This window comes from Ictalurus furcatus, chromosome 6 (genome assembly GCF_023375685.1).
Source record: "Ictalurus furcatus strain D&B chromosome 6, Billie_1.0, whole genome shotgun sequence".
Classification (NCBI taxonomy): Eukaryota; Metazoa; Chordata; class Actinopteri; order Siluriformes; family Ictaluridae; genus Ictalurus; species Ictalurus furcatus.
Genome location: NC_071260.1, coordinates 16,501,984 through 16,517,887, shown reverse-complemented (window position 1 = coordinate 16,517,887; position 15,904 = coordinate 16,501,984). Strand labels below are relative to the sequence as shown.

At 39.9% G+C, this 15,904-nt stretch overlaps 2 protein-coding genes across 2 annotated transcripts; one reads left to right on the top strand and one right to left on the bottom strand.

Annotated features, from left to right (window-relative positions):
* Positions 1 to 728: 728 nt before the first annotated feature.
* dnajc28 (DnaJ (Hsp40) homolog, subfamily C, member 28) lies at positions 729 to 5,684 on the bottom strand. Its single transcript, XM_053626736.1, has 2 exons — positions 5,597 to 5,684; positions 729 to 2,386 (listed from the first exon to the last, which is right to left on the bottom strand). Exon 2 carries the CDS (start codon positions 2,380 to 2,382, stop codon positions 1,258 to 1,260), a length of 1,125 nt encoding a protein of 374 aa, XP_053482711.1. The 5' UTR covers positions 2,383 to 2,386; positions 5,597 to 5,684; the 3' UTR covers positions 729 to 1,257.
* mab21l3 (mab-21-like 3) lies at positions 4,092 to 14,790 on the top strand. The gene is made up of 8 exons (XM_053626739.1): positions 4,092 to 5,803; positions 6,775 to 7,155; positions 7,379 to 7,519; positions 7,689 to 7,760; positions 7,953 to 8,244; positions 11,538 to 11,719; positions 13,586 to 13,780; positions 14,138 to 14,790. Exons 2-8 carry the CDS (start codon positions 7,108 to 7,110, stop codon positions 14,369 to 14,371), a joined length of 1,164 nt encoding a protein of 387 aa, XP_053482714.1. The 5' UTR covers positions 4,092 to 5,803; positions 6,775 to 7,107; the 3' UTR covers positions 14,372 to 14,790.
* Positions 14,791 to 15,904: the final 1,114 nt, after the last annotated feature.

The following is a 15,904-nucleotide window of genomic DNA, read 5'->3' as shown; positions in this document are numbered from 1 at the left end:
ATATTAGGTTCACAGTCTGCTCGCTTGAAGGGTATGTAGTGATGACATGAGGACGTTGCCCTTACCGACCTTCACTCTTTTTAGACTCATTAAACGTGCTGATGTCTTGAGGGAGATGTGTGTGTGTGTGTGTGTGTGTGTGTGTGTGTGTGTGTGTGTGTGTTTCATATATGTGGGTGGATCCATAGTCTCTAAGAGTCTCAGTGTGCCTATAATTTGTGAGACCACAGGTTGAGCTTCATTAAATCTTTTTAAAAATCAACCCACTGGAGATTCGAAGGTATGTATTTTTTAGTAGTTTTATGTGTGACTTTTTTTTTTTAATCAAGGCATTTAAATCTGAAATCTCATTTGACTGAACGCTAAGTGATAATTCAAAATGCTGAAGAGCAATATTAACTCATGGTTTTATTTTTTTTTTTCTAACTAGCAAAGGCAAAACTATGTTAGCACAAAATCATTCAGATGTGCAATCTCTCCTGCTCTCCTTGCTTCAGCACTATCTTAATGGAACCTGGAACTTTCCAGCAGCACCTCTCCCTACTGCTGCTCACCAGCCAGCTGAGCCTTTCAGTGGAGTGCCAGTTACAACGCAGAGCCAAGGATTCATCTACATTTTACTGATGGTTGGGCTCTTCAGCTTTTTCACCTTTGGCATCATGTTCAGTTACATCCGCTCTAAAAAGCTGGAGAACTCGCAGGATCCGTACCACCAGTATATAGCCAGAGATTGGGCACGTGTGCTGGCTCCGTCTGCAGTCATAACGCAGGCACTCAAAAAGGAGTCCGTGGTTATTGGAAACCCTGCAACCCTGGAGCACCTGCCTGAATGAAGAGGCAAGAAACTGGAGCAGTGAGTGAGCGTGGATAACTGATGATGACTGCTAGGTGCAAACATTTTGCATTTAGAGTGTTTGCAAGGTCAGATTAGACAAAAGATTAAATTGTGCATTTCTCAAAAATCACAATATTTGTTATAAGACAACAGAATGGTTACTTAAAAAGGACATAACACTGTATGTACTATTTTAAATAGGATTTTTATTTACATGATGGTGATTTGTCACAGTGATGCATGAGAACTCAGTCATGTTTAATATATTTTCTCTTTTAAAACAATTCCTCTAATGCCTATATACGCAAATAATAATAAATGGTAAATCACTGTAAAAAAAAAAAAAAAAGACTTGTGTACTCTCCTCAATTTAGTGCTGTCTACATCAGCGTTTTGAAATACAGCATTATTCAGATCTAGTTTCATTTGAGCAGACTCTGCATCCACATAATAAGTCCTTGCCTAGAGTTCTGCTGAGAGGTGGCTGTGTTCTCGCTCTCCTCCATGAGCTTCCTCTCTTTCTCTAGCTCCTTCTCCTTTCTATGTTGTTGATCAGCTTTCAGTATTTTCTCTATCTCTCTGTTCATGTTAAAGTGAACCATCTGCCAACTCATCAGAGGCACGATCAAGTTGAAATCGTCCACTTTCTTGTTGAGCTTGGTCAATTCATCAGAGAAAGTGGCACAGTGTTCTTTCCACTGGAACTGCTCTGAGTGTTTCATTGGGTTTCCTAGTTTGGCCCGGACTTCCTGCAGTCTCTTGCGCATCTTCTCAACTGTCTCTCTAATCTCCTTCTTGGCCACTATCCAATCAGGTTGGTAGCCATTATCAATGAGGATGCGGTTGAGGTTGTGGGTCATGGGGTCAGCATAGGGGTTGTGTTCAAATTTGCTGAGTGGTTTGCCGGCACCGCCTAGGTTGCGGAAGTCACCGCGTGCCATAGCCTCCTGGATGAGATCCTCAACCATCCTCTCCACAGCCTGTGTTATCTGGATCTTCTTGCTTCGCAGACGTGTATCCCTCAAAACCATGGCTCCCTCTTCTGCTGCTGCTTTATCCATGATTTTGTAGCGATACTCCAACACCTGATCTGTAGCTCTGTTTATCCGGAACTGCCGATACTGTTGTTCCCGCTGGCTGGGTGTTCCAGAGCCCACACCTTCATAGCTGAGGTACTGTCTGTGCTGTGGTGCATGACCTTTAACCTTTTCCTCCTCTTCCTCATTGTTCTGAGATATAGATCTTTGCTGTGCCAGGTGGGCTAGTACAACTCTGTAAGCCTCCTCTATGTGGGAGAATAAAGCAGCATCAGCAGTGGGGGCTCCAGAGTCAGGGTGGTACAGTTTGGCCATGCGTAAGTAGGCTTCTTTGACCACGGCATGGCTGCTGACTTCATCCTCAGGCAGCTGCAGCAGGCGCAGACTTTCTCTTAAGCCTCGGCCATGTCGAAGCCTGGAGCTGAGCAGGCGAAGACTGATGGCACTGTAGACACAAAACAGTCTGTGATGGTCTCCAGGGTACAGTCGCAGCAATGCAGAGCAGCTCATTGTGCTGAAAATGAGAACACATGCAAAACTCAAGAGAAGACACAGACTTGAAATGGCCAGTATAGACACATCAAATGTGTACTGCAATTTCTAAGTATGTAATTCAGCATTTCCAGTATACTGCTGAGTGTAAAAAGATTGTACCCTCCAAGGCCTGTTCACACCGGGATGTTTTTTCAGCGCGTTAAACGGTCTGTTTAATGCCCAGTGTCTAAATCAATGGCTGTCAACGGGAGTGTTCATACCCACATGGAAAACATGAGGCGTCAAATTTTCTTAACGTCTTGGGTCCGCGACCAATGTGATTCGCACTTTTGTTCACGTGCCCGGAGCCGCTGAAGTTACATAAAAACCACAACTTGGTGGCCCTCAAGCACAAAATTGTCTTGCCGACGAAGATGATGATGAAGGAAGGAGAAGAAGAAGAAGATGCAAGCAGGAATATAATAACATATTTAATTGCATATAACCTTATGTATGAATGAGTAGAAACCCAATGGAGCTAAAGCCTCAAATCGGGCCATATTCTAGTTCAAACTGATGAGAACTTCATGACTCATTTAATCTTATTAAATTGATGACACTGAAATGCAAGCATATATTCTAAGTGATCCATTTAATTTGTTCAGTGCTGCTTTCTATACTAAATAGCATTGTTTGTTTCTTTGTCTCTTCCCTGCAAATGTTTCACATCTCTGCTCAACGATAATCTGCTGATTGATTGTCCATTGTATTTATTTTGCACCTGGCATATATTTGCATATAAGTATTGTTGATCTCTTATTCAAATAGATAAGTGCCCCATTATTGTGTTGTTGTATTATCATACTGACCACAAAAAAGACTATTCATAGTCAACACTTCATCAGTTTGCAGGAACATTAACATTTTTGGGAACAATAGTGTGTGAATGGCTTTTTGCAAACATGTAAATACTGCTCTCTTCTTCTTCTCAGTGATGAGCAGGTGTCAGAAACAGAAAGTTGTGCAGCACCACACTTGTCTAACAGGCGATTTCTGCTTTTCAATAATTGCCATCTACTGTCAGGGAGTGAATTTGCACTTTCATTTAGAGCGCCACTCGTTTAATAAGTGGACACAAAAAAATGCGTTCAAAAACGTCCAGGTGTGAACAGACCTTTAGAGTGTTTTGTTTCCTCCTCCTGGGTAGTGTTCCCTTTCAGAAAGGGAGAAGTTTTATACAGGGATCTGATCGCTTAAGGAAGCAAGTTAAGACCCCAATAACTTTCTGAAGAACAATTGACCTTTTTTCCTAAGAGTGTAGATTATACAGTCCATTCAGAATTTCACACAGGTTTTTTGTGATTGTTGCGGGCAAAAATGCTTGCTTTGCGATGCAACTTGCAGAGTTTTTTGTGCTTTATTGTAGAAAACTACTTGAATTGGTGAAATTGCAGTGGCATGAAATTGCTTTACACTGTCTTTCACAGTGATGTTTGTTGGTAAATGAGACCTTTTAACTGTACTCATGTTCGACACACGTGGATTGAAGAGGGCTTTTGGCTGAATGCCAAAAGCATTCCCAGAAAAAAATAAGGAAGATTTCTATGCTAATTAGGAGGAAAAAACAATTTATATGTATTTTTTAGTTAAAACTAACTGGATACTAAAACTCAGTAGCATGCATTTTAAAAATATAATAATTTCAATGTGCTGACCAAAAGGCATTTAAAGGCATGGATTTTATAAACAACATAGCAACATGACTTGATGTCAAGAAACAATCCTTGAGTTCATTTGTAGCTTGGGACGGCTACTGAAAAGTAAGTGACACAATGGGTGCTTCTCATTTCTTATTTGTGCATCCTCATTTCCTTTCTACGCTTCCTTTCCTTGCATCTTAGCTCCACCCCCTTAGGATGTGAGGGAAGGATGCAAGGATGAAATGGGTGGAGAGAGGAATCTCTCAAGCATCCCTTCAAAGACATCAATTAATGATGACTGTGCTCCGCTGGATTACCTCACTGTGCTTCAGGGATCTGCCGTTATGCTTTTTTTTTTTTTTTTGATGTGCCGTTATGTTGCTGGAGTTTGGTTAATAACAACATTCTTAATAAAATTAAATGCACTGATAGTATGTGAAATGTCTGGGTTATTCAACAACGAATTAATAAACAATACATAAATTATCGCACCTTTTGTGCAGCTTTGCATATCCAAACATGCAAGGATCAATTAATTACAATACTCATTGCAAGCATATTATTATTTAATTATACTTCACACAAAATTCCATCACATCATCAAAGGACTTTTTGTTTGAGATTGTGGCAGATGGAAAGGAGGAGGGGAATTTATTCGTGCTTCAGGTTTTTCAACAAGAAACACTTCCACATAGGACACACCTGTGTATCCTCACTCCTAGCTCCTCACAGTGCAATTAGAGAACTGATATGTCCTTCAAGATGGCTGACTAAGAACGATTTCCGGGTCACGGGCTTGAGGAGCAAGGAAATGACGAAGCATCAATTTGAATATTGAGAAGCACCCAATATCTCACTCACGGCTTGACATTTTAGCTTTAAATTTAGTATCTCCTTGGGAACAAACGCTGATGGTCCCAGTGGCTTCTGGTCTTCCACCATCACTAAGGAATGTATCCAAAGCACTTGGCCCCCATATTGTTTTCTTTGTATATTGTTAGGCACCATTATGTAAATTATGTAAGTTAATATGTAAATTAGACATAATTCCCTTCAAATGCTATTGAGCTTTAAATTATGGTATATTTTGTGTATGGGCCCATTCTGTAGTGAAATACATGGTAATATTTATATATGATTTAATAGCTTATTTTGATAAATATCAAAAATCGAAGAGGTGTGCATTATAGCTGACACCTAGATGAACACTTCACAGTTGGTTGTGTAACTGTAAGTCATTCTCTTCAAATGCTATTTAAGTTAGAAACGTGTATAACAATGTCGTCTGTAACTTTAGAGACGGTCCCTTAATTTCCGCATATCCGCGAATATCGAACGTCCAACGTCAAACCAACTTTATTCCAGTACACTATGCTCGTTTTAAACTACTCTCAGCACACAGTTTTTAGAGCGATTTTTCACCCTGATTTGATCAGATTTAATTCAGCTTGTGCAACTTGCCCCTGGTTAGAGAACTAACTAAAAAGGCAAGCCTGTGGCAAGTTTAGCACACGATAGCATTAAAGCAGAAAAGAGATTACGTGCCATACCTCCGTTTATTCTAAAAATCCTCCCATTTCCAATGGAGCTCAAACCTAAACGGCCTTGTGCTCTGAACACGGCGGTTTGTTGTAGTTCGAGAGGGAGAAATGATTGCTGGGGTTTGTAGTTAAAGATATTGTAGTCAGAAACATGACTGCAGTGTAGTGAACGAATCTCAAGATGGCGCCAAACACCACGTACCACTATATGAACCTGTAATACAAATGCTGTGGTAATTTCCCACGAAATCCTTAATCCTTTTAACCTCAAATAAATTATCCTCTGCGGATAGTAATTTAGGAGTTAATGTGCAATGAATTATATATGATGCTATTTAAAGCATACACTAACAATGACCAATTACAATGGATTTCGATTAGCCATAAAACTGATGAAGCCTGCAGTAGCCTTTTCATTTGATATAAAATAGCTGAGCACAGTTACGTTGTAGGCTATTTAGTCATATACATAATGGCTATAATCTTGTTATTCATGATAGCATATTGTGGTAATTAAAGATTATGCAGTCATCAGTGTACTGACTGCAGAAATTAAAAATGTGGCAAGGGTTCCAATGACAGGGGTACCAGTATTTAATATTGGGCCCCATGACAGGATAATGCTCTGAGCTTCCTGCCATAGACAATTTTTTTTTTTATTCTTCTGGACAATTCCTAGAGTTGTCCCGGGTTCAGTTGGATTTCCTGTCTAGTCAGTGCCCTTGGAGTCAACCCTCACCTTTTTATATTCAGAATATAAAGAAAAATGTTGTAGACTGTTTGTATTGTGTAAATTATACATATTGGAAACACGGTATTAAGAACACAGCTACTTTACAAATGTTTAAGTGAATCTGTGCAATCTGTAAAATAAACACAATTAATACTTAAAATCAGGACATACACACACACACACACACACACACACACACACACACAAACACTTTCTCCTTTGCACACAAGTGCACTGGAGTTAATGCACACATTCTCCTGAAATGGTGTCAATACAGCAGGCAGGCGATAGTAAAAAAAAATTGAGTAGGGCTGGCCCATATTCAGGTCGGCAGTGGTCCATTGGGTCCTAAATCATATTTTGACTCTGAAATAATCTCTCCAATAATACTGTTAACTGTACAATTCAGTCACCTAGAAAAGTCTTTTCTTCTTTATTTATTCCAACTGAAAAGAAGGGTTATGTAGCACATTAGTAGCACAAATCTACATTGACAAATGCAGATTATTTGCCTGTGTGCACATGCCTGATCAGTCTAATGTAGGCTGTGTGAGTGGATCAGTGTTTATTTGGCTGCCTAGAGGACCATGGGACCACTTTACCATCTGAAAAAGATCAATGCAACAAGATCAATCTGCTGGAGCTCTTTTCCATCAGTTCTGTCCATGTTACATGGGTTAGGCTGCAAAAGAAAAGTCTTACAGATTGGGACACGGACCTCTCAAGCACAGACGCACAAAGAAAATATAACAGCAGAGAAGAAGCCGCCACATAGTAGGATTGGGAAATGACAAACTTTACTGAGGAAGACCTGGACCATTATTTACAGAATCAGGTCATACAAATAATAAGTGGATTTACAATGATTAATTTATATATGCTATAGGATTGTAATTTGCTTTTGTAATGAATTGTAGCAAATGTATTGATATTTATGTGGCTTTGTTTAATATAAATGATGTGAAATAATTTATGAATTTGCAGTTGAATATGAGATTAGGAAGGTATAATTCTTAATCATTTTGGTGACAGTGGTGACATTAATGCATTCTCTGCAGGTGGATCTCAGACACCGGCAGGTCGCTAAATCTGTAGAGGAAGTGCAAAAAATAGTCAATGAACTAACTGCTGAGATCAGTTCAAAGGATACCCGCTTCAGTTCCATTGCCAACACAGGAGTTCACTGTAACAGCTTCAAAGTATTTTTTTCCCAGTATTTTTAGGGGTTTTTTTTTTCATCAATGTAATGTTTGTTTGCTATAATTAATTAATTATATATATATATATATATATATATATATATATATATATATATATATATATATATATATATATATATATATATTAACTTGTTTGTGTTATCTCTAGGATCAGCCTGCTCTAGCATTAAAATGGGCTGCATTACTTCAAGGAAGGGGTACTTACAATCCTTCCATTCAGGTAAAACTGCTGAAGTATAAGTTATTAATCAGAAACACTCGTGTACTATCCTTTACAGAGATATCGTTCAATCTTCACATGTGAGTTATATGAATATAAAATGTCCTTTTTAGACAATTTCCCTGTCAATTCAAAATGGTAAAAGGTAAAATAACAAAGGAGGTTGACCTTGCTACTTGTGTATACCCACAGGTGCTGACCCCCACTCTGTTCCTGATATCCGTGCCAATACGTGGTCTTACAGGTTATAAGGAGAGACGAGCTCATCAGTGGCGGTATTACACACTGAGTGGTTCACAGCTTCTTTCACCAGTCCGAGAACCAGAGAAGCTGCATCAGTGGTTGGAACTGGAAAGCTTCACTAACCCCATTCAGGAGTGGCATGATGCCCATGTGGCCATCGAAGGTGATCTTGTGCCCTCCAAAGTAGTCAGTGTCTTCAAGGAGCAGGTAGAAGCAGCTATTAAGACCTGTGGGCTGACAGGTGAGCAAAAATTATTTTTAAATGATTTATTTCATGAAATTATACATTCTGGAAGCTAAATAAATATATTTACATTTACATTTATTCATTTAGCAGATGCTTTTATCCAAATCGACTTACAAATGAGAAAATACAAGCAAAGCGATATATCAAGCAGAGAACAATACAATTAGTGCTACCATACAAGATCCGTTAATTGAGTTCCAGAAGAAGCAAAGTGTGCAGAGTAGAGGTGTAAGTGCCAGAGTAGATTTTTTTTTTTTTTTAAATTTGGGGTTGGTTCGGTGTTGACGGAAGAGGTGGGTCTTTAGCTGTTTTTTGAAGATGGTGAGAGATTCTGCAGTCCAGATTGAGGTAGGAAGTTCATTCCACCACTGAGGAACTGTTAGTTTGAATGTTCTTGAAAGGGACCTTGAGCCACGCTGAGTAGGTGCTACTAAGCGTCGGTCGTTGATTGATCGCAGATTGCGTGAAGGAATGTAAGCTTTCAGGAGAGAGTTGCGGTAGGAGGGTGCTGTTCCAGACAAGGTCTTGTAGGTGAGCATCAAGACCTTGAATTTGATGCGGCGGCTACAGGAAGCCAGTGGAGTGAGATGAAGAGGGGTGTGACATGGGTTCTCTTGGGCTGGTTGAAGACGAGGCATGCTGCTGCATTCTGAATCATTTGAAGGGGTTTGATGGAGCTGGCCGGGAGGCCCAAGAGTATTAAGTTGCAGTAGTCCAGTTTTGAGATAACAAAAGCCTGGACTAGTATCTGTGTAGCCTGTTCGGTGAGGTAGGGTCTGATTTTCTTGATGTTGTACAGGATGAACCTACAGGACCGTGCAGTTGTTGAGATGTGGTCTGTAAAGGTCAAGCTGTCATCGAGAATCACCCCAAGGTTCCTGGCCATCCTGGTTGGCTTGAGTGTAGTTGAGCCGAGCTGTACAGTGAGGTTGTGGTTGATTGAGGGACAGGCTGGGATGACGAGAAGCTCAGATTTTGCCAGGTTGAGCTTAAGGTGGTGTTCCCTCATCCAGACCGAGATGTCCAACAGGCAAGCAGAGATACGTGCAGAGATGGATGGATCGTCAGGCTGGAAGGACAAATAGAGCTGGGTGTCATCAGCACAGCAGTGATATGAGAAGCCATGAGACTCAATCACCTGCCCTAGAGATGTAGTGTAGATAGAAAAGAGCAGTGGATCCAGAACTGACCCCTGTGGAACGCCAGTTGTGAGTTGCTGAGTTTCAGAAATACCTCCCCTCCACGATACCTTGAAGGATCTGTCTGAGAGATAGGATTCCACCCAGCACAGAGCCGTTCCGGTGATGCCCAGGCTGGAGAGATTTGAAAATACTTCAAATAATCATCAAAATCCAGTTAGGAACAATGATGATTGTCCATTGCTGTGCAGTAGAAATTGTTTGAGTTGGAAAAAATAATGGTTACATCAGGCTGGCCAAATCTAACCCAATGAAAATGGAGGCAACGTATAAATCATAAATGCTTAACATCTAGAGTGGCTTTGTTTGCCACTTGTTTGCATTTTTTGTGCTTTGTACCTGTTGGTTTGTATACATGGTCTGGGCCTCCCCTTGCTCTCAAAACAGCATCAACTCAATCAATGGTATGGATTCCACAAGATGTTGGAAACATTCTTTTGAGATTCTGGTCTATGTTGACATGATTGCATCCTGTGATTCCTGCAGATTTTTCATGTACTCTTTCACGCTATGAATCTCCCGTTCTATCACATCCCAAAGCTGTTCTATTGGATTCAGAGCCAGTGACTAGGAAGGCCACTGAAGAACACAAAACTCATTGTCATGTTCATGAAACCAGTTTGAGACGACTTTTGTTTTGTGACATGGTGCGTTATCATACTGGAAATAGCCATTAGAAGATGGGTACATTGTGGCCATGAAGGGATGTAGATGGTCAGCAACAACACTCATTTAGGCTGTGGCATTCAATCGATGATTGATTTATATTAATGGGCCCAAAGTGTATAATGAAAACATTTCCCCTAGCATTACACCACCACCACCAGCCTGGACTGTTGACATAAGACAGGGGCCCATGGATTCATGCTGTTGGTGCCAAATTCTGGTCCTACCATCTGTGTGCTTCAGCAGAAGTTCGAGATTTATCAGACCAGGCTACATTTTTCCAGTCTTCAACTGTCCAGTTTTGGTGAGCCTGTGCTCACTGCAGCATCAGCATTCTGTTCTTGGCAGAAGTTGAACCAGACATAGTTTTCTGCTATTGTAGCCCCTCTGCCTCAAGGTTTAATGTGTTGTACATTCAGAGATGCTTTTTTGCTCACCACAGTTGTACAGAGTGCTTATTTGAGTTACTGTAGCCTTTCTGTTGGCTCATACCAGTCTGACCATTCTCTGTTGACCTCTCTCATCAATAAGGTATTTCCATCTGCAGAACTGCTGCTCACTGGATGTTTTTTTTTATTGCACCGTACTGAGTAAACACTAGAGACTGTTGTACGTGAGAATCCCAGGAGATCAGCAGTTATAGAAATACTCAAACCAGTCTGTCTAGCAACAACAATCATGCCGCAGTCAAAATTGCAGAGCTCACATTTATTCCCCATTTTAATGGTTGATGTGAACATTACCCAAAGCTGCTGCACTGCTGCCACACGATTGGCTGATTGTGTGTGTGTGTGTGTGTGTGTGTGTGTGTGTATATATATATATATATATATAAATATATATATATATATATATATATATATATATATATATATATATATATATATATATATATATATATATATGTGTGTGTGTGTGTGTGTGTGTGTGTGTGTGTGTGTGTGTGTGTGTGTGCATATTCCGCGTAAAATAGTGTAAAATAATCTGAGTTAAAATAGTGGTTTCTGGATGCTCAGTTAGTCTGTGCTGCTAATTGTGGACTATCAGGAATAAAATCTATAGTAAACAGCAAATCTATAGTAGAGAGACCATGCAAGGTCTGTGCTTTTACTATTAGTGGTGCTGCCTACTCTGGCCTCAGGCGTGCACACACACACACACACACACACACACACACGCACACACATGCACACACACACACTGAGAGAGAGAGAGAGAGAGAGAGAGAGAGAGATAGTGTTTGTGTTCCAGATACTCACCATTATGTTACACAAGTCTAGCATCATCACTTCACAACACTCCATGACCTTTCCATGCAGCATTGCCACACTATTACGCTATAAATTCTGTAACTCTGGCTTTATGCTAATTCCATGTTCTCTTGCTTTTATCAAACCCTGTTCTTTACTTTTGCTGTGATAGAAAAATTGAGCATGCAGGAGTCACTGGGCTCAGTAGTGCGTGTGGCGGTAGAGATATCAGAAGTACAGATAGAAGTAGAGCTGGTGCCCACAGTTGAGGTGATGAACTGCTGGCCTAAGAGAGCCCGCTGGCCTCGTCTTCTACAGAGGTGGCCTTCTAAAGAGTGTGCTCGCTGTATTAAGGTGAGAAAGTGTGATGGGGGATGTAATACATTCTGATAAAAAAAAATTCAATATGTAAATTCATGGTTTCCATGGTTTTATGTAGTTTCAGTCATCCTGGTCCTGCAGGTCATTGAATTATATAAACAATTGTATGATAATATTAGTATGAATATTAGTATTAGTACTAGTAAGTGAAGATCACTAGTATATTCTTGAAACAATATATGGCCAAAAGTATGTGGACACCTGATAATCACCCATATGTAATTCTTCTCATACTGTTGCCACAAAGATAGAAGTTGGAAGCACACAATTGTATAGGATATCTTTGTATGCTGTAGCATTACAATTTCCCTTCACTGGAACTAAGAGGCCCAAACCTGTTATAGCATGACAATGCCCCTGCGAATAACAACCCATCGTTTGCCAAAGTAGTAGTGGAAAAACACAAGTGGCCTGCACAGCGTACTGAACTTAACTCCACTGAACACCTTTGGGATGAACTGGAATCCTTAATGCACCCCAGGCCTCAATGCCAAACATCAGTGCCTAACCTCACAATTGCTCTTGTAGTTGAATGGACAAATTCCTACAGTCATGCTCCAAAATCCAGTAAAAAGCCTTCATAGAAGAGTGGAGGTTATTCTAACAGCAAAGGGTGACTGGAATGGGATGTTCAAAAAGCACATACAGTATGGGTGTGATTCTCAGGTGTCCACAAACATTTGGCCATATAGTGTATATTCAAGACATTTGGCTTACTAATATTCCATAGCTTCTATGATCTGCCTAACTGAAAACGTAAATTAATGTAAATTAATGGTAAGATAAATATTATTCAGCATGGTTATAATAGGATATTATGGTATAATGATTGATTTTAAAGCTCTTTCACTTGTAGCACACAGAGATTTGTGCAGTTTGTGGAGAAAAAAAATTGTGGTTAATAATATCCATACACTAAGGGCAACCTGATGATGACCAGACAATGACCACTCTCAAAAAAATTACAGCCACTAACAACTGAGGTTACAGTTACAAATTCCAGTAACTTGCTATCTAATAGACTGTCACAATATTTTGATTGTCAAAGCAGAGTGCTTGGACGGCACTCGAAATATGTCTCCAAATTCATTCTAGGTGAGCTTTTCTTAAAGAACTTTTTTTTTTTATATAAAACTCAGTCCTAAAAAATTACCTGTCAAGTAAAGATGTTCAGTCAGCAGTGCTAATTAGCGAACAACTGAAATATCTTGGATGTTCGGCAAGAAAAAAGGCAACTCATCATGGAGCTTGAGGTGTCTCTACCTCTAGTGTACTAAAGCTCTACCTCTACTGTCTAAAGCTCTAATTAGCGTATAAGCTCTGTGGAATTCTATTATTTATTTATTTATTTGCCTTTACTACTGGTAATGCCACATAAGATAACAGGGTTTTACATTTTGCATAAACTTTATGTTCACACACCCATTATAAATTTTCTGGTTCAATTTTCACTGTCATTGATAGGAACTGGGTTGTCTTTTATGTCCATGGTCTTGACAGGATGATTTATGACTTATTTCTGATAATGTACTATACATGTTTGGAAAACCTGCACTAAATCTTACTTGACAGTTCTAACTTTGAATTACTACTTTATGCTTTCCTGTTTGACTCACAGGTGTGCAGAAACACAATGTTATGTTTTTTTTTCCACTCTTCTGGCTTCTTTAAAATGTTACACAATTTAGCTTTAAGTTGACAATACCACATTGTCCATGGTCCATGATGACAGCTCAATTAAATAGGCTGAATAGGAAACATAATTAAACATTACAGATTAAAATGTAATGGTGGCACTGTTATTTCATTCTAAACACATGTTCTTTTTGTCCTTTGCAGTCTTTTGGTTTCAACCTTATGGCTACTTCTAATTACCACTGGCTGCTGTCGTTCTCACGGGCAGAGCAGGTGCTGCTGGCTGGTATAGATGAAGATGGTGGCTGTAGGAGGAAGTGTTACAGGGTGGTGCGACAGCTGAAGGAGGATGTATGGTGTCCAGGGAGCAAACCTGTCATCACTACCCACCATTTACAAGTATCGTATTATCTGGATTATTGCTCTGCCCAATTTGGCTGTGCGCATTAAATATAGTATTGAAAATACAATGCAATCATAAAATCCATGCTTAGACAGTACTAGTGTAATCCACTAGAGGTCCTTCTAACTCTGATTAACATGAGTCTGCAGTTCGTTATGATTCACTTAATAAGTTACTAAGTTAATTTAATAAGAAATTCCTGCCAGAGCTATATTTGAGATGCTTTCTATCTAGCTTATATATGTATGTATTCAGCTTGTCAAACATATTTGTTCCTCTGGATTTCCAATTTGGTATACCTGCAATTATAAACATGTTTGTGTGTTCCTGTTTTTTTTCTGGTTCGTCTTTAGACTCTGCTGTTCTGGACGTGTGAGAAGTACCCTAGCACCAGGGATTGGTGCAACTTACGAGAGTGTGTGCTGCGTCTGGTGCAGAAGCTGCATAAATGTGTGTCGCAGCGCTACCTCAGACACTACTTTGTATGCACCTACAACCTGCTGAAGTACACCAACACGAACGAGCTAGATGATATGGCCAAGAAGATCTCAGAGTTCCTCAGCAATCCAAGCACCTATATTCATTAGGAGCTCTTTTAACTTTTTATAGTATTCGATTATTTGAGTAATGTGTAATGTGGCATTACTAGCTTGGTACATAATAGAAATACATTGATGTGCAGTGATAACTAATGTTAAGGTCAAATGTGTAGATGATACTGTAGTAGAGAGTGAGAATTCAGCACAGTTACATTATGTAGGTATTAGTTGTTTTAATACATGAAAGTTGAATAAAGAAGGCTAATTGTATGTTATTGAGACTTACAGTAATATGAATGTTTTTCATAGTTCAAACAGTACCTATGCAATGTCCTAGACATCCCTATCTCTATAGAACTATTACTATTAACATGATCATGATCCACTTAGATCAAGTCAAGTCAAGTCAAGTGTGTTTTTATTGTCATTCCTCTATATAGCTTGTACGCATTATTTATACAACACAAAATAGTATGCGAGAATACGTAAAGTGCAAATACACAACAGTGTAAGACTAAGGTCAATAAATACACAGAACAGCACAATAAATAAATAGGACAATAAATTCACAGAACAACAAATACACAAATACTGCAAACTATTTGGTAGTGTAGCAGCAATACATATATCTGTAGCAGCAATAAGTGCAGCATTTCATAAAGTGTCTGATGCAGCTTTGTAAAATGCGGTGTGCAGTGGTATTGAGTCATACAAGGTTAGATGTTTGACTAACCCTGGTGAGTGTTGGGACACAGCAGGGTGTTGAGTAATCTGACTGCCTCAGGGAATAAACTGTTGTGGAGTCTGCTGGTATCTACACAGACGTTCCTGTACCTTCTGCCAGATGGCAGGAGGGTGAAGAGTTGGTGAGAGGGGTCGTCTGCAATGCTGGTGGCTTTGTGGATGTACCGGTTGTTGTACGAGGTGTCAATGTTGGGTAGAAAGACCCTGATGATCTTTTCAGCTGTCCTCACAATTCACTGTAGGGTCTTGCAGTCGGAGGCTGTGTATTTTCCATACCACATGGTGAGACAGCTGATCAGGACCTTCTATTTCGTCCCTCTGTAGAAGGAGATGAGGTTAGAAGGGGGGAGTTTGGCTCTCTTCAGCCTCTGCAGAAAGTGGAGACGCTGCTAGGCTTTCTTGGCTAGGCAGGTGGTGTTGAGAGTCCAGGAGATGTCCTCTGTCATGTGCACACCAAGAAACTTGAAGCTTTTGACTCTCTCCATAGTTGTTCCATTGATGTGCAGTGAGTGGTGTACTCAGGTAATCCTGAAGTCAACAATAATCTCTTTAGTTTTATCAACATTAAGAGATAGATTGTTGTCTCTACACCATTCTGCAAGCTGGTTCACCTCCCTGTATGCTGACTCATCATGGTTGCTGCTGAAGCCCACAACTGTAGTGTCATCAGCAAACTTGATGATGTAATTTGAACTGTACTTTGCACCACAGTCACGAGTCAGCAGGGTAAACAGCAGTGGACTGAAGATAGCCCTGGGAACCGCTGGAGTCTGATGCTGGAGGTGGTGTTGCCAATCCTGATGGATTGTCCCAGTCAAAAGGTACAAGATCTACTTG